Below are 25387 nucleotides of genomic sequence, written 5' to 3'. Positions count from 1 at the left end.
GGCATGAGATGATGGATACTTTGTGCAGTTTTTCTGGGCAAAAAAAGTGCTACCTTCTGAAATCTTACCTCAAAACCACTTGGAAATGTGTTATTTACGTATTTCTTTCATAAAACCTCGTGTCACGCTGGAAGAACCACAGGATTGCCATACTGAATGCGTATTTTTCCCCGTCCTCGCTGCAGTCTGGTCTTTTAAAATGATGCAAAGAGAATCCTTGCTTTGAACTAAACTAGCAGCTACAAGGGTTTTCAGCCGTGACCATTTAGATGAGAGGGGTGGGGGGTGGTTTTTTTTGCGTGCTGTGTTGCACTGTCCTTCTCGCTCTTCGCCATCAGCAGCTGCGGTCGAGCCGCCTGACGGGGATCAACCCTCATACTGTTCAGACTGCCTCCAGCTGTTGCTGTTGAGCTCTCCTAGTGAACAAACTGCGCCGGGCCCGTGGGTAAGAGCGTGGTGACCGAGCAGCAGCGGTTGCCGCGTGAAGCCGGACGCAGGGCACCAGCTCACGCCACGGCCCGCACGCCGGGGTACGGCTCACGGCCTCGGGTGGGACGGGAGCGTTGAAGCGATTTCCAGCAGACAGAAGCCCCACAGGCCAGCAGAACGATGCCGCGCGGGCTTTCCCTCCCAGAGCCGGCCGTGCGGGGTCCCGGCGGTGCCGCGGCGGCGTGCCCAGCGCCAGCCCCGCAGCGCTCCCCCGGCCCGGGCAGGGACCGGCATGTCACGGGGGCTCACCTGCAGCCAAGGGTGCCCCTGAGGCCCTCCCTGCCAGCCTGTTGGGGCGCCACTCGACCCACAAACGCCGCTTCACTCCCACCCCCTCCAAATCCTTATATATCGAGGACCACATCTCCCAGCATGCAGCGCGCCCCGCTGGCCTCGCCCCGCTGGCGGCTCTCCGCCGCAGTGCACGCTGGGAGCTGTAGTCCGCCCGGCCCCTGGCCCCGCGCGGGGCCTCCCTCCCGCCGCCCCGCCCCGCGCCCCGCCCCGCCCCGCGCCGCCGGCTCGTCCCTCCGTAGACGGAAGCCGAGGAGGGACGAGGGAGGTCGGAGCGGCGCGATGGGGGACTCCAAAGTGAAGGTGGCGGTGCGCGTCCGCCCCATGAACCGGCGAGGTGAGACCCTCCTCCCGCAGCCACCCCCGCTCCGCTCCGCCCGGCCCCTGTCCCGCGCCCCGGGGCGGGGGGTGCGGGGAGCGGGGAGCGGGCCCCGGGGGCAGCGCGGGGCGGGGGTGCCCGGCCCCGGGGGTGCCTGCCCGGGGGGTGTCGGTGCGTGTGTCGGTAGGGGTGCGTGTGTCGGTAGGGGTGCGTGTGTCGGTAGGGGTGCGTGTCTGCCTGTGTCTGCTCATTTCTTGTACCTGCTGTGTGTAGGTGCAGGTGGGTTTGTGCGCGGAGCCGAGCTGTTCTCACGAAGCAGCTGTCTTCGCTCCCCTCTCCCCACATCTTCCCTAAAGTCGTCCTTTCTGGCGCTTTTTTTTTTTTCTTTCCCCCCTCTCTTTTTTCTTTCTTTTTCCTTTCCCCCTCCCCCCGGGGTACACCCCTCTCCGCACCTCTTGCACCTGCTTTACAGCCGGGCTGCGTGTCCTGTGTTCCCAGAGCTCTTCCTTCTTCCTGCTTTCTGGGCTTTTGGAGGCAAATGCTTCTCTTTCTGTATTGTTACCTATGCTAATTCAGCCCTCGGTTCCCTAACCCCTCCTCTTACCCCTCGTGGATTGAGTGGGATGGAGCTAACCAGATGACAGAGGCACTATCAGGACAAAAGAAACAAAAGCAAACAAGAAAACATAGAAGAGGAAGCGGGAGTTGACAAGAGAAGATTTTTCTGTTTGTTTGTTGAGTTGTTGGCATGGCTTTTTTCCCCTCAGCGAAACTTGCCTAAGGGTTATGCTAATCAGACCGTGGTCTGGGCATCTGTTTAAATGTTTATTGCTTGTCTTAATTAGAAAAACTTGCTCTAGATGATGAGGAAGCAAGTATGAAAAGGCGACTTCAGCCAAGGAATGTAAAGGTGAAGAAGGCAAAAATCCAAGAAACATGTAGGGTGGCTTTTTTCCCCCCACGTTCTCACGGAAGTGTGCCAGTAATTCCTTTTGGGAAAAGGGAATCAAGTGAAGTCAGTTTAATAGTCAAAGCTACAGGATCTGAAACAAAATAACTCTTTAATCCCTTTCAATAAATAATGATTTAAAAAATACAGTATTTTCATACTTTTTTAAACAAAACCAGGGGAATGTCAAACTGAATCACAAGATCTCTCTAGTCCCACAACCAAAACAAAAGAGACAGAGTTGATGTCTTTACAGTCTGGTGGGTTAGGGCAACCAAGGATATTTTGACCAAAATCTTAGTTTCATTAAATTTCAGGTAGCAGTTCTCAAAACTGAGGAGGGACCCATCCCTGTGGAGAACTGTGGGGGGGGACACTGAGTGTCAATGTGTGGGAGCAGGGATGGAAAGGAGTTGAAAAGTTGTGCCTTGTTTCAGTGTTAGGCATGGGCTTTCCTCTTGCTCATGTCCCTTTCCTGTCATAGGTAATTTCCTTGGCTGTGACCCAGGCAACTTTCTGCTGGTGTAGTGCTCTTTACCCGTGGGATTATACAGTAATTCAGGTTGGCAGGGATCTCTGGAGGTCTCTAGTCCAACCTGTTGCTCAGAACAGGTCAAATTAGAGAAGGTTGCACAGGGCCTTGTTCAGTCAAGATTGAATCTCCAAAAGAATAATCCACCTCTCCTTCTTGACATATATTCTACATATGTTCAGCCCCATTTTGTGAACATGTAGTGGTCTTCAAGCTGTTTCCAGCTAGGGACTGAGTTCTGCAGAAAATACATGTGGGGAAGAACTGCTGAAAAAATATGGAAGATTATAGATTTAGAGCACTGCATCTATTAGAAACTTCTACCTTGCTGGCAAATATCCTAACACTGAGCCGCACAAATCTGTGCAAATGGGAGAGTATGTTGTGTTAGCGGAGTTATTTTATTCTGTATATGCTTAAAAATATTATGGACTAGAGAGGATGGCTGTAGCCTTGTTGTTAGGATTAGGTTGTTACATGCTCTTGGCATGTAGCTTGGCAGTCGGGGTGTACCTCCTCTTTATAAGAACTGCTTTGCAGCTAATAAGCATCCTCTTATTTTGTGAGTGATACCAAAATCCTTGTAAGTCTAGCCTAAGAGATCAATGTCTTTTTCTGCCTAAACAAAATGTCCTGAAATTGATTTTTTGAGTGGTTTGATTGTCACATTCCAGATGTTTTGGTCAATTCTAAACATTTGCTACCTCTGTGCAGTATTTCTGATGCTCCTAGAGTTTATAGAAACAAACACTGATATGAAGTCTAGTATTTTTCTTACCTACTCAGTGTTAAATTTGGGCATTTGTGTAACTGATTTTCTGAAGAGTCACCTCTTTGTAAGACTTCTGTGGCTTTGCTTTTTTAATAGGCTTTGAGGCAAGAGGAGTCTTTCTTGGAAGCGCTCTAATACGCACTTTGTTCTAAGTGGTATTTGTATGAAGTTTTGGGGTTTTGGACCTGAAGCAAGTATTTGTTTTCTTCAGGATCACGAGTAATGTTCTTTCTCTCCCTCTGCACCGAAGGGCTTAAAACTGCAAACCTGTCAGATGGTTACAACTGTTGAAATTTTAGCTTTGAAATATCCTCAGTGTTTACTTGTGGTGGTGGTTGTCTTTAGTGTTTGAATTATGAATTCCTTAGGGCGAGGGTTTATTAGGTTAATAAAAGTGGTATGTTTAACTATTACTAATTTATACAGCTCATGAAAGTGTAATGGATTCCTTGCATGTGGGTTGAAGGGATTTCTGTATCAAATAGTTGGTTATTCATAGTTCTCACGTTTCAAGGTGGTAGTACTGAAGGTCCTTCTTCTTTCTCATGCAAAGTGGCAACCTATAAGCTAAGTTTATAGGACTAATTTTTGTCAGTGAGAGGAAGCATTTGTAGTTGTACTTGGGTTTCTTGTTTTCTTTTGCATCTAGGTTACTTTTTACCATCTTGCTTCAAGTTAGACCCCAGTCCTACAAATGGGGCGTGGAAGCCACGCTTTTGTAAAACTGCTGCTATGTCAACACACCTGCAGCATCCTGCTAAGTAGTAGATTTGAATTCTTTTACATGCTTTCTACTTTGCAAACCAGGGTTTTGATTAGTATGCTTTTATGAATTAAATAATTCAGCACTGTTCTCTTAGATGAGACTCTTAGGTTTCTGTATTCTCGGTTTTGTCCTTCACTGAAGTATTTCCTGGTGCACTGCTTTTTTTTTTCAGATGAGTTTTTGATAACAGTAAGTTCTTTGCTGTTGCATTTTAGAGTAGCAGTGGATTGTCTTTAATGAATATTTTCAGTATTTGACTTGGCTTAGCAGATATTCGTTATATTTCAGGTAAATGTTGTGCAGAGCTCAAACCATACCATGAAGCAAAGCAAAAGGCAGCTGGAAGCTTTTTAATTAAGATTTGCCTTACTGAGTATTTTGTTTTCAAGTGATTTTGGTGTACAAGCATCCCATAAGTATGTTTAAAACTTTGTGTTTCTCTGTGCCTTTGAGGCAGTTCAGTGTGTTGTTAAATAAAATATAACATCTTTTATCAGTACTAAAAGAATCTGACTTGTGTTCAAGGGTATGGCTGAAGATACCTTAAGCCAGCCAAAACTACTGCTGTTGTGTTGCTACATCTCACTTGGCTTGATACTTTCCTGTTTGAACAAGACAGGCAGGAAACCAACTGCAAAAATCCCCTGGTGTTGGGTGCTTTGAATGAATTTATTGAGGAGCAATGGAAGTACCGGTGCTGGCAGAAGGCTGGGCAGGGCGGGTGGTGACATTACACAGCTGGGGTGGGGACTGGTGCTGTGGGTGTGCCAGGTTAGGCTTAGACTGTGTGGGACCACAGCCTGGATTCTGGCAAGGCTGCCAGATTAAACTGTTTGTAGGATTGTGGGGTAAGAGTATGCATTACAGTTTAAATATCTAGTGTGCCTATAAACATACATTCAGGCATCTCTTATGTTAATGTGCAGATTCATCCAGACCAGATTCTGTGTTCAAACAGGGATCCTTTTGTGCTTTGGTGATTAGGATTCTGTCTCTAGTGCTTTTAAGGAAGGAATTTGCTTCTGTATCTGTGCAAGCCTCTGACCGCAGTGTTAGGTGCTAATTTTGTGTCCTTCTAGTCTGTGGAGGAGGCTGCATTTCCAGTCACTTGAAATGCTTTTGGTTTGGGGGGGAAGGCGGGGGTTGTTCTTGTGTATTTGTTTGGTCATTGTTTTTTTTTCCCACTGGAGATTACAACAGAAACAATTATCTATAAATTGGAGTTTGTGCAAGCAGTCTAATACGGTAATAATAATGGTACTAGGGTAAATTAAATGTCACCTGTTGTATCCTGATGACAATATGCAAAACGCAAGATTTCTCTTCACCATTATCCTTGTCATAAACAAGTGCCTAGAGTTTTTAATATTTCCTGATGATTGATAATCGATAAAACAGTGTTTGTGCTGTGAGCAGGATTAACCTAGAGATACAGTGACAAATGGGTAAAGCATGTAGAGTTAGCGTTTCATCTTGTATTTCTTGGTGAGGCAATTGTTTTTTAAGAACTCCTATGGTGTTACAAGCTTGCTCCCTGCTGCCAAAGAACCAGCAAGACTACCAGTCGCCCAATGTGGATGCCACAAAGGCAAACAATTCTTGTGCTAATTACATCTTCAGAGCTAGCCTAAAGTGCAGTATGAGATTACCTTGTTGTTCTGGTTTCACATTTGCTTGCTCTTCATGAAGCAAGGAGATCAGATACACTGTGGGTAGTTCTGCTCTGGCTTTCAGCTGGTTGGTGGCAGAGCAAACACTATTGCATTTCATTCCTGTTAACTCTGAAGCCCAAAACAAGACAGCAGCAGAGTTGTGTGTTGAACTTCCTCAGACCTCTTTGCTGCATCAGAAAGTCACCAGACTGATTTATTTACTTAGTCTCTGTGAGCTGAGCAGTGCATGCAGCAGTAGCAGAACTGACTGTGAGTAAGGTTAATGTCCAGACTCATGGAGGGCCTTTACTAAAGCTGTTTGGCAAGCTCTCTTGTCACAGAAACTGAAACAGCAGAAGATAGAATACATTTTTTTACCAGTAGGACAACGTAGCATTAGTTAATATGTGAGAAGGGATTGCTTGTGTTCAGCGTGCTCATGAGTTTGAGTTGACTTACATTTCGTCATCCAGATTCAATAGTATTATGTGCCCTTCCAGATGCACTCATACATATTTAATGATTTTAGATTGCTGCAAACTGAAAATTTAATGAATTATATTTGTGCAGTTCATATATATAGCAGAGAAGCTTGAAAGATGCCTGTGTAGTTTTCACTTGGCAGACTTAAGGGACAAGTGAAATTACTGCATTTTTATCCAGAAAGTCTCAGTTACTATGCCTTGTAATTAATGCCCTGAAATTGCTATTACACTAGTTTTTTCCATTTAAGCTCTTAGGATTGTCATTTAGATGTAGGTTATTTTCACACTCTCTTGTGTAATCAGTTAGGTTTTCATTTATTTGTCTTGGCTTCTACATAGCAAAGGGTAAAGAGAAAAGTTACTCTATGACAACAAACATTGGCAGGGAGATTTAAGGACCTGTTGTGTTTGAACTTGCTTTCAGTTTTCTTTTTAAAATAAAAAAAACCAACCAACCAAACAAACAACAGCCTCTGTTTTTCAGTGGCATTCCTTTAATCTGTGTGATAAATGAACTTTTAAATATTTTTAAGTTACTATTAAAGCATTTGTCAATGTTACTGTCATTTGCTTTCTTAAACCAAGGCAGGTACATGAAACCAACTGTAATTTCTTACTCAATGCAACTGAAGGCTCAGGCCACAACATTCCAGTTCTAACCTTCAAGGGAATGTTAATCTCCTGGCAATTTAAAATATAAAATTTCTATTGTCTCAGCCTTTACAGGAGATTATTTTGAACTTTTGTATTTGGGGCCAGTTTTGGCTTATGAGCTTAGTACATGCACTTTAAACCTTTCACATTTTATTTTTTATACTTCAGTTAGTTTTTCTGAAACTATGCAAGAGCAGCTCTACTGGTTCCCAGTGACACTACTGAGCTTAATGTCTGCTCTCCAAGGGGTCCTTAGGTGTCAGTGCAGCTGCAGCTGCCCTAAGCCTGGCAGTGGGGCATGGGGGAATCTCACAAATTTTATTCAACTTATGTTACAACACCAGGTTCACATCTTTGTAGTAGGATTTGGGATCAAGTGGTATTTGAAAGGGCTGAAAAACTTGTCAACCTTAAGAAACTAATTTCTTAAATTGAAACCTGATGGGAAAATTTATGTGGAAATAAAGGCACTTGATGAACTGGGAAATGCATTCCCTTAATTCGTCTTACACAATATGAAAAAAAATAAAGTATATCAAGAGGAAAATATGAAAGGTCAAGTAAGTTGTAATAGGCTTTTCAGCTACTGTGGTTGTTAGAGTAAAAGCCCCTGTGATGCCATGGTCCCAACCTCTAGTTTAATAAATTGCAGACAAGCTTATTTACTGCATCATCTTTCATTTAAAGGTTATTCTAAACTGCCCTGTAAAAGCTATTTATTAGGGTAATTTTGTTTGGTTCTGAAATACAGGAGCCTCAAAGGTGGGATGACTTTTTAGGGTAGTGGCTGAAAAAGCTCCATTGTCACCACATGGCAGTTGAGATGTTTTTGTCATGCCTCCTGGTGCAGCTGGTGTTGAGTCTGTACCCTGCTGTAGGGAGGTGGGAACATCATCATCTGACCAATGCTGTAATTAGTTGCAGCTAATCTACAAAGACAGTTCCCTAACTGATCTCTAAATGAAGACAGAGGTTTCGCAGAGTTGAAAACACGCAACATTTTTCAAAATACTCCTATCTCCTTCCTCCAGGATTCCAATACACTCTGTCTCTTCCCCAAACCTGTTTAGTCCATTTTAGAGTTGCACCTTTGCTCGTGTTTCCTAGCACTGTTGTGGAAATCTACTATGTTGAGTTTATGATTGCCAGATGCGTGACTGCTATTACAGAGGGAATGTGAACTCCTGCCTCTTGTTGGGAATATACCAGTGCCAGATGACTCCACCATTGCAGGTGGTGGTTTGCTGCTTTTGCTTTTCCTGCTCTCTCTTGCTGACTGACTTTTATGCCCTCTTTGAAACACACCAAATTTCTTAGGCTAGTGTGTATGGGTGGCCCAAAGTGTATATAGGTGAATTCTTTTTATGACACCATAAGATTTTTATTAAAGGCATAATCATGTCGGATTTACACATGATTATGTGTAAACCATGAGTGTGGTTTCAGCTAAGGTCTGCATTGCTTCAATCCCAGTTTTTAATATTTTTGAAAAATTTTGTGAGGAGTTGAAAAATCAAGTGAAATGGGAAGGAAAATGGCCTCCTTGAAGTCCTCCCTTCCAGTTTCACAAGTTAAATAAAAAGGCATCCAGGAGACTGAGAGTAGCTTGGACGCACATGACTTAACAATTATTCTTGCACTCAGCCCAGCTTTGCTTAACACTTCCACAGCTATGAAATGTAAATGTGCAAAAGTAACTAAGATACGTGTTACCCTTTTATTATGGATGTCACAGCTCTCTTAACGCTGAAGCTGTGGAAGAGGCTTTTATTCCCTGCAATAAATATCTCAACATGATCAGAGTTTGAGTTTTAAATTTTCAAAAAGCAATTAGCTGATTAGTTTCTTGATTTGATGAAGCAAATGAGTAGTTGATTTTGTTTGCTTGGTAATGATTGAAGGTAGAAGTAGGCCAGCAATAACAATAGGTGAGAATTTTAATCTTGTTGAGATACGAGATTTCTGATAAATATACGAAGTTTAACAGTGAGCCACTTCTGTTCATCTTTTAACTTCTAAAGTTTGTGATGCCTGCAAAAAAAACCTGTGTAGCTGAAAGAAATAATAAAACCAAGCCTTGACAGATGAGTCCTTACTACAATATGAACTCATCGGTGGTTTTGGATGTACATTTTTATAATCTTCTCTTGATGTGCTCTAATTTTGCTTGTTGTTTGGGGGCAGCAAGTAGACTGCTTACCAAGGAGATGCTGAAACTAGTGTAAGTAAGGGTGGAGTCCATGTGTGATCATATCCAAAAGAGCAGGAAGATAATTTGCCTTATAACCTGCTTTAATAATATTAAAAACTTAATGAGGTGGATATTATGATGATGTGATTTTCAGTATTAGCTAATATGAGATTCATCTTTCAACCTACTAGAAGCATTAAAGAAATCAGAGATCAGTCAAAGAACATGCTTTGTAAAGGAGCTGGAATGTGTAGAAAGTGTATGATGTGCTGTTAAAACAATGTAACTGTTTCTTCATCTAAAAGGAGAGTTGCCAGGTGCATCTTTTGCTAAGGTAGCTGGGACAAGTAGCCTTAAGACTGTCTGGATGCATAACCAAGCTTGGAGGCTGAATACAACTGTTTCTTAGGGGTTTATTTCATGGGACAGCATGAGCTGATTGATGAAGCAGTGCATCTCTGCTGGGATAAGGTCTCATTCTTCTGCCTCCTCACTCCTCCCATATAGGTCTACCCCCTTGTTTGCATGGCCTTTGATGTTCTTCAGAGCTTTCACTGGGCTGATATAATTTTCTGTGTACTTGAATACATCAGGTTTTCATGTTGGGTAGTCTTCTGCTGTTAAGGTAACTTAATGACTTACAGAGGAGTCTGGCAAGTGCAGTAGTGGTGGAAGGTGAGCAACAGGCATGAGTAGCCAGAAGGAAGGACTGAGACTTCCCTGTTTGGCAATAGTTGTTAGGTTGGCTCACCACATCTTCCGAACCTGTGGTGTCCCTTGTCTGCAGGCTGCCTAGGTGAGGCACATTAACATCACCTTTGTGATCATCAGACAAGGTGTGTTGTACATGACAAATTGGCTTTGGATTTTTCTTTTTTTTTTCCTGTGAGGACATGTGACTTTAAAGAGCTCGTGTACCCTGGCTGTTTGTTTACTTAAAGGTATTTCACAGACAGAGATTTAATGAATAACTTGAGTTCAGTGGGCAATCATGGATGCAAAACCTGTGATCAGCATTCCCTCTCAAGAGATGGATTACAAAAATGATAGAGACCATACTGCTTATATATAGTGTGTGCACACCTTATGCTTTGCATAAGGGAAGTAGCATGTAAAAACCTTCCTCAGTAGCTGAGGGAAAAGCAGGTCAATGCAATACAGAATGTTAATCACTAACCAGCCAAATCAAGATAAAGTGGCTTGTTGGATAGGGGATGTATGAAGAATATAATTTCATTTAAGCAAGCATGTATTGCATATTAATGATAGGTAAATGGGTTTTCAGGGTGTGGAGAGAAATTAAAATAAACACTAGCTTCTGAAGTGAGTCTGTCTCTTCCTTATACAAAAGCACAGTAATAACAGAGGAATAGTTTTGTTCAGAAGGATTTCAGTTTCATGTGACTGCCTGCTATGACCAGTAATCTTGAGCTTTGGTTTTCTTTGTTGTGTTTCAAGTAGCAAAAGGCTATAATATTTCTTTTTAAAAATGTCAGTGAAAGAAACTTCCTCTTACTATGTTATTTAACAGTAGCAAGAAGCCTACAAGGTGCTGTACAAGAATTAAGATCTGCAGTCTTTGCCTGAGAGATTTGCAGTTTATAAGGTGCTGTAAGGTGAAAGAGCAAGTACAGGTGGCAAAGAAGGAAAGAGCAAAGAGATGAAGGAGGATGAGGATTATAATTAACACGATTAGACAGGAGCATATTTCGGTGATTCAGCTGAGATGTTGAACCCTGTACAGAGGTTATGCAGTGCAGCCCCTCGTCATCCCAGCGTGTGAGGGCGTTGCCGAGTGCCTGCTGGGTGGGATTCGTGTGTCATGCTTACAGGTATTGGCATTTGGGTGCAATTTCCAGGTTCAGGATTGGATTGTAAGAACATAGGACTGGACTTGTTTATGTCCAGATGCCTGTGTAGGCAGGGACTTTGCAAGTGGCTGTTGCTTTTTTTACATCTAATTCCAGTTGTCATTGGGTGGATACCTTGGATGGTTTTCAGTGTTATCTGAAGCTTTTATTTTGTTTTCCCTGCCTCTACAGCTAAGAATTCTCATACATTCCAAATATTCTTATTACTCATAGTATACATCCCTTTCCTTAATGTCATTTGAAAGAGCTGGGCTTTCTAGCTGATTTGGAGCCTGTGGGGGAGGGTAAGTCCTTTTTTTTGCACTCGCACCTAAATTATTTTTGATGGGCCTTGAATTTCTCTGAGCAGGTGCCTCAGGACTGACAGCTGGCACAGCGTGCTGTGGTATCACACCAGTGGCCAGGGAAAATGTGCTGCAGATGGTAGGGGCAGCTTTTTCCAAGCATGTGAGACATTGAGAGAGCAATAAGAAGAGCTGTCAAAGTGGTACCATGCCTAATGGTTCTTTCCCCAGAAGAAATTTCATACTGCCTTGTATATGCCAGTTGTCCTTCAGTAAAACCTAAGTGCTCTTTCTTGTTTTGAAAAGACTGCATGCTTTAAAGCTGGACAGGATCCATCCAGTCAGAGTATCTCTAGAAGTGAAATTTGGCAATATTCCTGTTCCTATTCTCTAGCTGAAGGGTGGCTGTCAGGCTGCATGAATAAATTTGGTGTCTGGAGGAAGTAATGTTGTATATAATCCTAGTGCTTTAGGAGCAGCACTTGACACTTTCTTATTTCTTTATAGAGCTTGATCTGCATACAAAATGTGTGGTGGATGTGGATGCAAACAAGGTTATTCTTCATCCTGTAAACACCAACCTTTCAAAAGGAGATGCCAGGTAAGATTTTTTAATTAGGAAGGTCAGGTTTTGTAAATTAAATATGAGGCTAACAACTGGGAAATGTAGGCCTTGATCGAGGGCTTTCAGTTTAAAAAATCAAATATATTCTTTCTGCAGTGTAATTGCCATAATCTCTAAGAAAAGGCTGATTTTACCATCCTGGGAAGATACTTTGAAAAACTAGTGTTTACTGCATTTGCTTTCTGCTATAAACAGTGTGTTATCAATTAATGGGTCTTTCAACTGTTTCATTTCTTCTCATATGCTATTATGGAACAAGAGAAATCCAAATCTGCAAAATAATTTGAGCGGGGCACAGTTTGTAATTTTGGAATGAAATTAATTCTCACAATTACGTTCTCAAAATGGACTTTTAGTCATTGTGAAAGGAGAATGGGAACGTGTTGGAGAGGTGTAGTTCTAGGAGTGTCTTGATGGTGGGGCATTACATGCATCAAAAATACTTGGAAAAGTGGCTAAGGGTAAGGACCAATTTATGTCAGAATTGGCTTTGATTTGTTAAACTACTAGGAAACTGAGAAGTCCTGTGATAATTGATAGGTTATGGTTGTGACTAGTTAATTTATTGCTTGTTTGCAAGGGAAGGAAATGAAAAAATGTATGCATGAAACAAAATAACAGGGATGCAGGAAAAGGTATAACCCATTACTGGACATGTACAGTCAATCATGATCTGTTTTCAAGGGAAGAAAAAGGAAGTGGTCTTAAGGGTGACAGAAAAGAGAGAAATTCAGTTAAACACAAACAAGAGCTTTGCTTAAATGCAGTGTATCATAGCTTTCTCATGTAAAACGGTGACGTTCGTCAATAGAATTATTCTGTACCTAATCTCTAATAATTTAAACTTCTCAAAGCCAAGTGGTAGTGAAATGGAAAAGCAAAGAGATCATTAGGTTTAATATGTACTTTCTATTATCATCAGCTGAAAGGCTTACTATAAGCAGTGGGACGGGAGCTTTAAGAAGGTACTTAAAATCAGTCTGTGTGTGGTGGAGTGTTTTTGTTTGTATCAGTATCTGCCTCCTCCAGAAACGTGTATTGTCTAGCTGCCAAATACCTATGTTGGATTTGAGCCTTTAGAACTTATGAAAATGGCAGGAAATTGATATTCCCAGAAGTCTAGTCAGCCAGAGCTGTATTAAGAATGTCCTTCATAGTTTACCTAAAAGATGGCAAGCAATCAGATGCTGCATTGTTTATACTCATTGATATATGTTTTTAAAATGTTCATACTGCAGCCATGAGCGAAAACATAATGCAAATTGTGCCCCCTGGCAAGGCAGGAATTGGTTGGCAATTGCACTGACATCCCAGACAAGATGGTGAAGCCTAGTGTGAGAAACCAGCATGCCAGACCAAAGAATGCTTCATTTGCATTTTCACAAATACCCGTTGCTAATCTAAGCAGGATGCATAGTAGATTTATATGGGGTGATCTAATACAAGAGGGAGAAGTGGAGGCCCATTAGCTGCACTAAAGATTTGCCTGAAACAGTGAGACAGCATATCTCAAAAACATAGTTGGACTAGTGAGGCTTTGGAACAGGATCCTATCTAGACTGTAATACCCTTGAGAGAGGCTGCCTATAAGTTGTCTCTGCTTCTGCAGCTTCATCAGAGGAATCTTAAATACCAGCTTAAATAAATGGTTAGTTTTAGTTAGAGTTTTTCTAAGTTTTGGGGTTGATTTATGCTCAGGTTCTGCTTCTGTTTCCAAATCCACCATCAACAACTTTGCCTTGTACTATAAAATAATTAGTTTTTGTTTCAGATATGTTTAATGTCCAAAGTGAGCTGAAGGAATAGTAGCAAACTTGGAGTGCTTTTTCTTAAATAGAGAATAGTAAATAATACTGTAAATAGATTCTTTAGATGCTTGCAAAGTCGGGTTAAGTTTGAAAATCTTAAGACCTTTGCTGCCATTCTCAGGAAGATGACAGAGTCAGTTTAGGAACTAGGAAAAGAATTTTAGAAACAATATGTGCTGTCACATCCCCACTTGTCATGACTCAGCTGTGCTCTGGCAGGGAGTGGCATTTGGAAAAACAACAGATGACTTGGAAATACACACGTTTTCCCACTTCCGTTCCCTCTGGTAGAACCAAGTCTGGAAGATGGATAGATGTAAATAAATAATTTAATGGCTGAATTAGCCTGTGTCACAGTTATGCATGTTTGTCCTGTTTCCCCAAGGTGGTCCTCATAGGCCAGAGATCTACATAATGTGTCTGTCCGTCTGTAAAAATCTTTGCCAAATACCAGACATACTGTTTTCAGTTGTCTCTGAGTTAAAGAGGAGAAGCAGGCTTTGAAGTTTGATACCCACCTCTCCTGATTCCCCATGGGACCTGGGAGTATATGTGTACAGAAAAAGTCAGAAATGCCCACTGTTATTGTATTTCCAATTTTGACAGGTACCCAGCTTGAGGTGTGTGGGACTTCCAGAGATAGTGAATTGTGTGGATGTAATTGCCACTGAAACATTTTCAGGTCATGAGAAAGTCCCAAATTGAGAAATGTTTTGAAAATCCAGGTGCTAACTGTTTCACCTCGCTTTCTTCTGCCTCTACAAACTGAATAAATAATTTACACTTGCTAGAGACTTGCTGATTAATAAATGCATGTAAAACACTTGCTCTTAAAAAAAGAAGTCTCTTTTCATACACCTTCAGAAGTCCAGCATCCTCCTGTTAGTTATTCCTTAACCAAGCAATGACCTTTCCTGGGATAGAGGAGTGCAGTGGTTATTTTATTGAGCAATCTTTAATAGCACTGTGCAGGTTTCAGTAATCTGATTGTACATGAAAGATCAATTTTAAAATCTAGTGATGACCTCCAGGCTGAGTGGGGTTTGTTGCTAAACTTGGGCTGTTGGGGGGTGGGTTTGGTTGAGTGGTGGTTTCCCTTATTAAAATTAAAATTATACTTTGTGGAAATGATCAACCTTTTTTTCAGTTGCTTGCACAAAAATATTTGAGTTTTGTCACAAATTTCCCCAAATTACCTCTTGAAGTCAAAATCTCCCTTCTCAAGGATTGTGAACCTCCAGGGATTTGCTGTAGATGAACAGTATCGTTAGCACGACTTGTCGACTTTTTTGTTTGCCTTATGTAGTTGTCTGTTCTCTCTGTTGCAAAGGTCAAGGCTAAAGTTTCTTTATCAACATGGGATTTACTGCAAAGATTACTCATAGCATTCTTACTTGGTGGTGGCTAGGGCTTGAAAGAGGGTGTGAACTCATTTTGATTGAAGTAAGCAGATAAGTCCTAGGCAACAATTGGGATGTTTAAAGGAATTAATTTACTTGAAAACCTCTAAATAGACTCTAATTACACTAGGTTTCTTTATAGCCTTTTTTTCTTATCAATTTGCTTGTGCTGTCATTTTCCATTTCCCAAACAAGACCTATTAAAAAGACTTTTAAAAAGCATTATTTTGACAGGTCAGACAAAGGAGTTTTATTATATACTGCAGACATAACTGTAATTGATGTGTAACTGATACAAGCTCATAAATCAGCTGCATATTAGTCTGGCACAGGCCTATGAGATTTGTAAAATAAAGGGCTTATTAGATCTGACAAAAAAACCCCCACATATCAGCCTTTTTATTAAGAGAATATGCTTAAAAATGAAAGGGCTGCTGACTTCTCTGTACTTTCATCACAATTTGTGATTTATGGATGCTTTCCCTCTGGTTTTGCAGAACAGAGGTTCAAAAGACTGGCACAGGGTAAAAACTATTCCAAGAAATGAATGCAGCCAGCTGAAGCTGACACATGTCAAATCAGGCTAGGTTTTTCCTTTTCAGCTATTGTAATATCTTTATAATTTGTGCTTTGTAAGTGGTATTTCAACAATTGAGTATCTTTATAAATATTTTAAAGTGATTTGCTTATAAGGTAAGTAAACCGGTTTACTTTTGTATATCCACACAGACAACATTTTTGTTCATGAGGTACTTAAACTCAATTTGATTATTTTCTAAGGAGTTCTGGAAAATGAAGAAGGGGGTGTATCTGAGACTTGAGGATTTTTGTAACTTTGCAACTTCTGAGCTTGATTTTAAAAAAAATTTTTTTTTTTCCTTGGGTGAAGAACTGAATGAAGCACAAATGTATTTTACTTATAAAGGAATACATTTCTAAGATTATTCTGCTATTCCAATTCCTGTTTTCTTTCTGAGACAAATGACAGCCCTGAAAAAGACTGAGGAGAAATAAGTTTGGGGTCACCTTGCAGAGCTGTAGGTAAATGATGCTTACCTTGTTGTGGCTACTTATAATAATACTTGCAAAGAGAAATTTCTTCCTTAATGAATTTAAAGATTATTGAGAGAATAAAACTAATACTCCCAGAACTTAGTGAAAATGAACAAGAAAAAAAAATCCTACTTATGCAGAAAGTAGGTAATAAATTGCTGATTTCAGATGAGTGATGGACTTTAGGCAGTGGTTGGGTTAAAATGAACAACCCAGTGTGTTAAAATTTTCTATAGTTCATCTTCACACTAAAGGTTTTTTTCTTTTTATAAAGCTGGAGAATTTTTTTATCCTTTTGAAGAATAAATTAAGGTTAGGACCATCACAGAATGGTGTCAAAGATGTAGCTATGGAAGAATGGTACCAGAACACAATTATCAGAGACTCAATGACTAAGCAATGTTAGTTCATTCATTTTGAAGGGTTAAGTGTGAAGTGCATGAATTGTAATGAATATATGTAACTTCTAAATTTAAAAAAAAAAAAGAAAAGAAATACATTAGAAGAATTAGAAGGGCTTACTAAGCATAAAACACTACTGCTGGAGTCCTGGGAATTGAAACATATTGATCCAGGCTTTGTGTTCTACTTTAACATGAAAGTTTACAAAATGCCTAGACACTATGCTAAATAATCGGTAAAGCACCTAGAGATTTTTGCCAAGCCCAGGAAGTGTATTTAGAACCTGATAGTGGTTATACAGTATTTGGTCTGCACAGAGCACAGGTGAAGCTGGGTTTCCTCTGGCTCTGATCTGTGTTTGACTCTTTGGCATGACTCGTGAGCTTTCCTTGAAGCTGGCTAAAAGCTGAAAATAAGTCATGACTTAACACTTCTCGCTGTGTGGTGTATTGCAACTTCTGTGCTCTTGATAAAAATGGAAAATGCCCATGTTAGTGTAGTTGACTACATGGGAAATGCCCGAATAGTTAGGTGGTAAAACTTGCACATAAATTAATTTCTTTTGCAAAAAATATAAATAGGTAGTGGTTGGGGAATATGCACATTAACCAGTGAAAACCTTACATTCATCAATTCTAAGTAAATAATCTCTTTGTGACATGAAATAGCATATGTATTATTTGAACAATTCTCTAAAACATGTGATGTCTTTGGAATTGTAGGCAAAAACCCAGGTTAAAGGAAGGTGTAGCAAAAGCAGAAGTAACCATGATCCTTTTTATCTAGGTTATAGTACCTTCAAATTTTTGCACAATTATTTAATTCTCCTTTATCTTCCAGAACAGCATACAGGCAGTCAAGATTCCTAGAGAGGAAATGCTGATGTGATTATATAGGTGTTCTTGTATGTGTGTATAAATATGAACTGGAAAAGCTGACTGGTAGGAGTAACCAGGAAGACTTAGACTTCTAAAAATAATATGATAGCAGGAGCACATAGAGGTGCACTCCTCACTTTTTCTGTCGTAGGAAAAATGTGCATAATCAGAAAATGAGGAAAATGTATGATAGCAATGCTATATATGGAATTATTCTGCAGAACTTCTTGCCTCAATAAAAGAGTGAGAGGCAATTACTGGTATATAGTAATGAAAAAATGTACACATTTTATTGAAAATGCACTGGGATCCTGCCTGATGTTAGGGAAGAACCTCTTGAAGAGCTGTCTCATCTTACATGGTGTTTTATGTGTGCTTCCCCAGCTGTTCATGCATTTTACTGAGAAGTATCAGCTGTTGGACACAGCCAGAAATTGAGTATTGAGCTTGATGGGCCATTTGCATGATGTGGTATAGTTGCTATTTGACAGCAAAGCAATTTAAAAGAAGAAATATTATTGTCTTTGAAGACAGTGAAAACTAATTGCATTGCGTGCACTTTTGCTTCTTTGTATCTTTCCTGACATTATATTAAGTCCAGCTGTGCTAAACTGCCTGAGATAGGAAGAGTTCAGGTCGAATGTGTGTGGAAACAACACTAACTGTTGGCTGTGTCAGCTCCTTACACCAAGAGGGAATGCGGGCAAGGGTTCACAGTGATGTATAAAACTCTAACTAAGAATGAAATTTCTAGGTTAGACGTTAGTTCAGCTTTGTCTTACAGAGAACAGATTTATGCAGCGTTTCAACAATGCAGAAATGTTCCAGGAAGTTGTGGGGGGAGGGAGAGTGTGTGTTTGTATTCAGGAGACTGATAGCTGACATCCAGAAGAAAAGGAAGCCTGCCCTTCTCTACATCCACATGGGTGTTGTGTGGGCACAAAACAGCTCACAGGAAATTTGTGTTTGCAAAAATAGTGCTATGAGATTTTCCTGTATTGCCTGTTGCATCTCTGTGTAAAACTCTCACTTGATGCAGGAACTTGTTCTGTAAGATAATGGTTGTGTCTAATGAGCTCCCTCAAGTACATATTGTTGCTTTTTATTGATCAGGTTACTGATCAGCCTAATTAAGTTGGAAGAGAGTGGAGGAAAATAAGCCTAACCTTAGACAGAGTCATTTAAATGAAATTATGGTAAAACCATTGCTTTTTCAGTCTATTATCAGAATTTATTTTGTAGGAAATAATACTACACCTAGGTTATGGAGCACACTTCATACATGTGCATGAAAGTTGGACTGCATCCAGCTGTCAGTCATCTATGTTTTGCTGAAAAATGTCTTCTGATATAAAAACTGCACATGTAAATACTTCTGATGAGTTACTGCAGCACCTAGAAATAATTTCTTAAAAATGTGAAGGTCATCTGTTTGTTTGTCCTGGAAGGATCTTAAATTAGAGAGGAATCGGGACAGACAAGGGATGGGAGATGTCTTGAGGACAGCAGTGCTAGCACACAAGGCTCTTCTACTGTGTGCCTCCTGACTCTTTGATTGCACAAGTGAGAGGTTGTATTGCACAAGGAATTGAGCACTTGCCATATAAAATATTTGTGTGAAATTGGGAAGTAGGAGTTCTGCTAATAGAGAAGGGGGTTGCTGCGCCTTAAAGTTGTGCTTATGAGGAAGTGCATTTGCTACAACTCACATGCTTTGACTTGAATAAAGATGGAAATGCAAGATAGTAAGCCCCCATAAGTCTCTGTCATGGACAAAAAAGTTAAAAAAACTTTGAACTGTAGCCGTGTGATTAAAAAAAAATAAAAATCTGTATCCTATTTTGGTTTGCTGAAGAAAATAAGAGACAAGTACTTTTTTTTAATAGATTATTCCCCTCCCACCAGTTGGATCACACCTATTTACTTCTTTTATGGCTAACATAGCCAGAGCAAATTAGAATTATCTGTTATTTACAAAGCCTGTATTGATATTGTAAGTGAAAACTACATTTAACAAGAGCTGTATCCTCTTGAAAGAGAACTGGGTGGCTACACCATCACTAATAATCATCCTTGGCTACTTTATGTTCCTTAGCTGAACATGAAAGAAGCTTTTTTTGATCTTGTTGCTGATCTGACCAAGTCAGTAACAATCTGTATTTGAAGGAAAGAGTAAAGATAATAGATGAAGAATTAATTTGGTTCATATGTCGTCATCTGAAATACAACCTTCAACTTGTGTTTTGTGGATTCCCAATCTCTGGCACTTTTTCTTCCTAAAACTTAGTATGTTTGTAAAGAACCTGCAACCGTAATTCTTCACAAACTGAAGGCTTTTATTAGACTGTGTAATATAGCTGCAAGTTCTGGAGTACCCTTAACATTGTTGACCTGCCTGCAGGCAGTGTTTGGAGGTTGGTGGTGATAGCTGCTAAGCAGCCTGTCCTTCGTGCAAGCTTCTCTGGAGCTGCCAAAGGACTGTGAGTTATCTATGGAGTGGATTTTTGCTGCAAATAGAAAGTAATTTGTAGTCCCTTCCCATTGCAAAGTGGTATCAGCAGTAAGAGCCAGTTCTCAGAGGGTTGTGTTTTGTTTTGTTTGTTTAAAAAAAAAAAAAGGTGAAAAGAAAAGAGCTCTCATTGTGGTCTAAGAATATGTTAAATGTGTGAGTGGAATGCATCTTCTATTTGAATCTCATTTTGTTATTACAGTTAGCCTATATCTGAAGCTTAGAATATGAGGACGTTTAAGCTTCAAGGAGACTGTGATGTGTTAATTGTTTTCTTGACTTGTTAAATCCACAAGTTAAAACAGGCAAATCCATTTGCTTTAAGACACGTCGGTTGGAATTTGGCTCAGTGTCAGTCTTTTTTGGGACTTCAGTTACAGTGGAATTAGGATTTGATGCAGTGTTTTCCAGTTGAGTCCAATGGCTTTTTTGACCTTGCTGCAGTGGTGGCTTATCTCTTATCAAAATAATTAAAAAGAACGTAACATTTTATTTGATTGTACTAATTCTTTGAAATGGTAGAAGTCAAAACTCTAATGTATGCAAATAAGAAAAGGATGCTGACAAATTACCCTGTGCTGTTCTGATAACATGAACAGAGTGAAGCACTGGATAGATAGGTAATGAAAGCTGAGCTCAAAGTTTGAAATAGTTGTTTCCTATGTAGATCTAATATGTTAAGAGAAGTCTTAAAGACCTTAAAGTGTCTTTCCTGTTAAATCAAGAAAGACAGGGAACTGACCTAGTGGCCATAAACTACTGGGAGAAGTTGAGTTAAGGGTAGGGGAGTAAGTTTGATCTGAAGATCTGCCTTCAGTATTCCGAGTAAATGCTGCAGCTATGAGCACTTGTGTGAAATTATTCCATCTTAATTTTCAGCTCTTAAATAATAACACTTCATGGGGTAAGACTAAAAAGGATTTAGTGGTCAGGATGATGCTGAATACTACTCCTGCAGGCTGAAGAACTATTTCAGTGGCTGAAGCTGCTGGGTTTTGTGGAATGTTATAGGTGCAGTTCAGACAGCTTTTTAAAACCTCAGTATTGGAAAGTATTTGGAGTGTCAGTGAATTCCTAGCACCTTCAGTGAGGTTTCATGCCTGTCAAGTAAGTTTGTAGCAATTTTAAGAACATAATTTAAATGTATTTATAAATTAGTTTAACTGCCTTAAATTGTTTTTATGCCTGCCAACTTTGTTTTGAGGATATTTCAGATGAAACTCCAAAATCTTGATCTCAGGTTAATATGATTATGCAATTAGAAAAAGAGAGGATATTTCTTTCCATCCGACATGATTGGTTAGTAATAGCCAGAATAAGTTTGTGCTGAACAACTCTAACACTGTTTTGCTGCAGACCTTTTAGATTGTGTAGGTGTATCCCTCAAGCTAATTTGAAACAAGCTAATATGAATGTTGAGTTGAGCATCTGTGGCAGGACATGCTTTGATGCTCCCCTGAGAAGGTGGTTAAATGCGTCATGATACTATTGGTGATTGTAATGCATGTAGTTTAAGGTCAACTCCAGTACAAAGGTAGATATCATATATAGTCTTCTGAATTCCTTATGTTTTGGAAAATGGAATATAAAAACTGTCAGGGTTTGTTTCATAGATTATTTATGGGTTTATAATGAAAAGTGAAGATAATAAGAAACCAGGTACCTCTTAATGTCTTGTATGTATTGTCCTGAGGAATTTTTAACAAGTTTTTGGAATGATTTGCTTGCATCAGTTTGAGGTAACTTGTCCTCTTGTTTTTTTTTCTTTCTGTGGTGGTAATTTTAGAATTAGAAGTTCAGAAGATGACACAGTTGATCCTCCATTGCATTTAAGGGGATTAGCCTGATTCTGCCACCATCTTACAGCTCTGTAAAGTTAGAAAATAACCCTCCTGAGTGCAGAGGAAATTGTTTCCACATTTCTTTTTCAGGTTCTTACAGTAAGAAGGGGAAATTGCAATTGCTGTAGCACCTCAAGCTTTGTTTGATATTCTTCTACCTATTTTAATTTCAGTAGACAGGAAAGAGATAAAAGGACTGGTTTTTCTTCTCCTCCTATGAGGAGAAATCAACAATCAACATCTTGCAGGTATTTTTGTTTTTTTGTTCTCTGTGAGCTAGGTCTGCAGGAATGCAGCATCTGCTGCTCTTGCATGGGCAGCACCCTTCCCTCTGGGTTGGAATGTCTGCCCTTCCTGGAAAGAGGCTATGGAAGTATGACTGTTAGTGGCATCCTCCTAAAAGGCACACTACATTTTTTCTTGCTGTTTTACAGGTATCAAACTAGTGTGTCCCGGTGCTAATTTATATTAAAATAACTAGTGTCTTTATTCATTCTTTTCATATGGAGAAGGACAAAGTCTGGTCATATAAACTTTGGCTTCCTGTGCACTGTTGTGCACTGTTGTGGGCTGTTGCATTGAGTGCTCTGAAAATATGTGAAATAAATTAACAACATTTTCATTAGTGCTTTAAAGTTCCTGACAGCTTTTGTAAGTACATGCCATCCTACAAAAATGCAAAGCCTGATTGTCCTATCAGGGTTCCTTTGAGGTGAGAAGCAATCAGGTTAAGTAGTGATTTTTTGCTAAATGAGTGTCAAGGAAAAAGGCTGGACTTCAGGGGTATCTGGGGAGAGAGTAGGATGCACTTCTGGTAAGAATTAGGGGATTTAGGTTTTGCCTCAGCTCTGCCATAGATTTATCTGACTGTGGGACAGTTGCTTCAGATTCTTTTCTTCCATTTCTAACCTCTAAAATAAATCTAGCATTTTTGTTTGTTTGTTTGAGGAGGGTGGTTTTTGATTTGTGTTGTTTTGTTGTTTTCTGTTGTTGTTGCTACTGTCTTGGGGTTTTTTTGTGTTTGGGTTTTGTGTTTGTTTTTTTTGTTTTTTTTTTTAAGCAGGAAGCTTTCTGTGCTGGTGTACAATTAATTAGGTCACATAGCTCAGTGGGGCCAGAACTCAGGGCCTCTATATTGTGGTAGTGACGTAAACAAACCTTACATCTTGATGGGTATTGTCTGAAATTCTGAGGCTGGTCCACTTACTTTCATTTTTAGCCTTTTTGAAAGTGCAATGCCCTTTTTCCCCCTTCTCCTCTCTTTTTCCCCCTTCTCCTCTCTTTTTCCCCCTTCTCCTCTCTTTTTCCCCCTTCTCCTCTCTTTTTCCCCCTTCTCCTCTCTTTTTCCCCCTTCTCTCTTTTTCCCCCTTCTCTCTTTTTCCCCCTTCTCCTCTCTTTTTCCCCCTTCTCCTCTCTTTTTCCCCCTTCTCCTCTCTTTTTCCCCCTTCTCCTCTCTTTTTCCCCCTTCTCCTCTCTTTTTCCCCCTTCTCCTCTCTTTTTCCCCCTTCTCCTCTCTTTTTCCCCCTTCTCCTCTCTTTTTCCCCCTTCTCCTCTCTTTTTCCCCCTTCTCCTCTCTTTTTCCCCCTTCTCCTCTCTTTTTCCCCCTTCTCTCTTTTTCCCCCTTCTCTCTTTTTCCCCCTTCTCTCTTTTTCCCCCTTCTCTCTTTTTCCCCCTTCTCCTCTCTTTTTCCCCCTTCTCCTCTCTTTTTCCCCCTTCTCCTCTCTTTTTCCCCCTTCTCCCTTCCCTTTTGTTTGTTGACTTCTGCCAGCATTTTGTTCTCGTCTTCAGCAGTTGAAACTTTACTGTGCTGATCAGATAAATGAAGAAACACAGGATATTTACCCAGCTTTTATCCGAATAGCCCTTCAGTGATGAGCACTTCCAGGTCCCAATTTTTTTAAAGCATTATTTGCATATGTTTATGATCTAAGTGTTATTTGTACTTGGTAACAAATGTAAATAATTTGCAACAATGTTATCTAATACGTATAACTGACCAAAAGTGACATTATCAATTGTTTTATTCCTCTGTCCAGTCTTTTCATAGAATCATAGAATCATAGAATCATAGAATCCTAGGGGTTGGAAGGGACCTCGAAAGATCATCTAGTCCAACCCCCCTGCCAGAGCAGGGTCACCTAGAGTACATCACACAGGAAGGCATCCAGGCGGGTTTTGAATGTCTCCAGCGAAGGAGACTCCACAACCTCTCTGGGCAGCCTGTTCCAGTGCTCTGTCACTCTTACAGTAAAAAAATTTTTCCTGATATTCATCTTAAACCTCCTATGCTCCAACTTGTATCCATTACTCCTTGTCCTATCACTGGTCATCACCGAAAAAAGCTTAACTCCATCGTCTTGACACTCACCCTTTACATATTTGTAAACATTGATGAGGTCCCCCCTCAGTCTCCTTTTCTCCAAACTAAAGAGACCCAGCTCCCTCAGCCTTTCCTCATAAGGGAGATGTTCCACTCCCTTAATCATCCTTGTGGCTCTGCGCTGGACTCTTTCAAGCACTTCCCTGTCCTTCTTGAACTGAGGGGCCCAGAACTGGACACAATATTCCAGATGTGGCCTCACCAATGCAGAATAGAGGGGGAGGAGAACCTCTCTTGACCTACTAACCACACCCTTTCTAATACACCCCAGGATGCCATTGGCCTTCTTAGCCACAAGGGCACACTGCTGACTCATGGCCATCCTCCTGTCTACCATGACCCCCAGGTCCCTTTCACCTACACTGCTCTCCAGCAGGTCAGCCCCCAACCTGTACTGGTGCATGGCGTTTTTCTTCCCCAAATGCAAAACTCTACACTTGCTCTTGTTAAACTTCATCAGGTTTTTCCCCGCCCAAGTCTCCAGCCTGTCTAAGTCTCTCTGAATGGCAGCACAGCCTTCTGGTGTGTCAGCCACTCCTCCCAGCTTGGTGTCATCAGCAAACTTGCTGAGGGTACATTCTGTGCCCTCATCCAGGTCGTTGATGAAGATATTGAACAACACCGGTCCCAGTACCGACCCCTGAGGGACTCCACTAGTCACAGGCCTCCAACTAGATTCTGCCCCATTGACTACAACTCTCTGACTTCTTCCTTTCAACCAGTTCTTGATCCACCTCACTGCCTGATCATCAAACCCATACTTGATCAACTTATCTACAAGGATGCTGTGGGAGACGGTGTCAAATGCTTTACTGAAATCAAGATAGACCACATCTACCGCTCTACCATCATCTATCCACCTAGTAATTTCCTCATAGAAGGCTATGAGGTTAGTCAAACATGACTTACCCTTGGTAAAACCATGTTGACTGCTCTTGATGACCCCCATCTCCTTGATATGTCTAGAGATAGTGCCAAGGACAAGTTGTTCCATTACCTTTCCAGGGATGGAGGTGAGGCTGACCGGTCTATAGTTACCCGGGTCCTCCTTCTTGCCCTTCTTGTAGACTGGAGTGATGTTTGCTATCCTCCAGTCCTCAGGAACACTACTTCCTGTTATGAAGATGCTTCTCTCTGCTCTTCTGAGCTCATTGGTATTTTTCACCAGCCAGCCTTCATCTGATAGCCCATGTAGTTCTATTTTTTTCCTGAAAATGCAGCTAGAGGTAATTACTT

At 40.7% G+C, this 25387-nt stretch overlaps 1 protein-coding gene across 7 annotated transcripts in view; it reads left to right on the top strand.

The window, feature by feature from the left end:
• Window positions 1–1035: 1035 nt before the first annotated feature.
• Window positions 1036–25387, top strand: part of KIF13B (kinesin family member 13B) — a 135606-nt gene continuing 111254 nt past the window's right edge. For all 7 annotated transcript variants that reach the window (XM_051614376.1, XM_051614370.1, XM_051614372.1 and 4 more), the window contains exons 1-2: window positions 1036–1117; window positions 11763–11856. In XM_051614376.1, coding sequence (XP_051470336.1) covers window positions 1063–1117; window positions 11763–11856 — 149 coding nt within the window. In that variant the 5' untranslated portion in view covers window positions 1036–1062. The remainder of the gene's footprint in view (window positions 1118–11762; window positions 11857–25387) is intronic.

This window comes from Apus apus, chromosome 3 (assembly GCF_020740795.1).
Source record: "Apus apus isolate bApuApu2 chromosome 3, bApuApu2.pri.cur, whole genome shotgun sequence".
Classification (NCBI taxonomy): domain Eukaryota; kingdom Metazoa; phylum Chordata; class Aves; order Apodiformes; family Apodidae; genus Apus; species Apus apus.
This window is presented reverse-complemented; position numbering and strand designations above follow the sequence as displayed.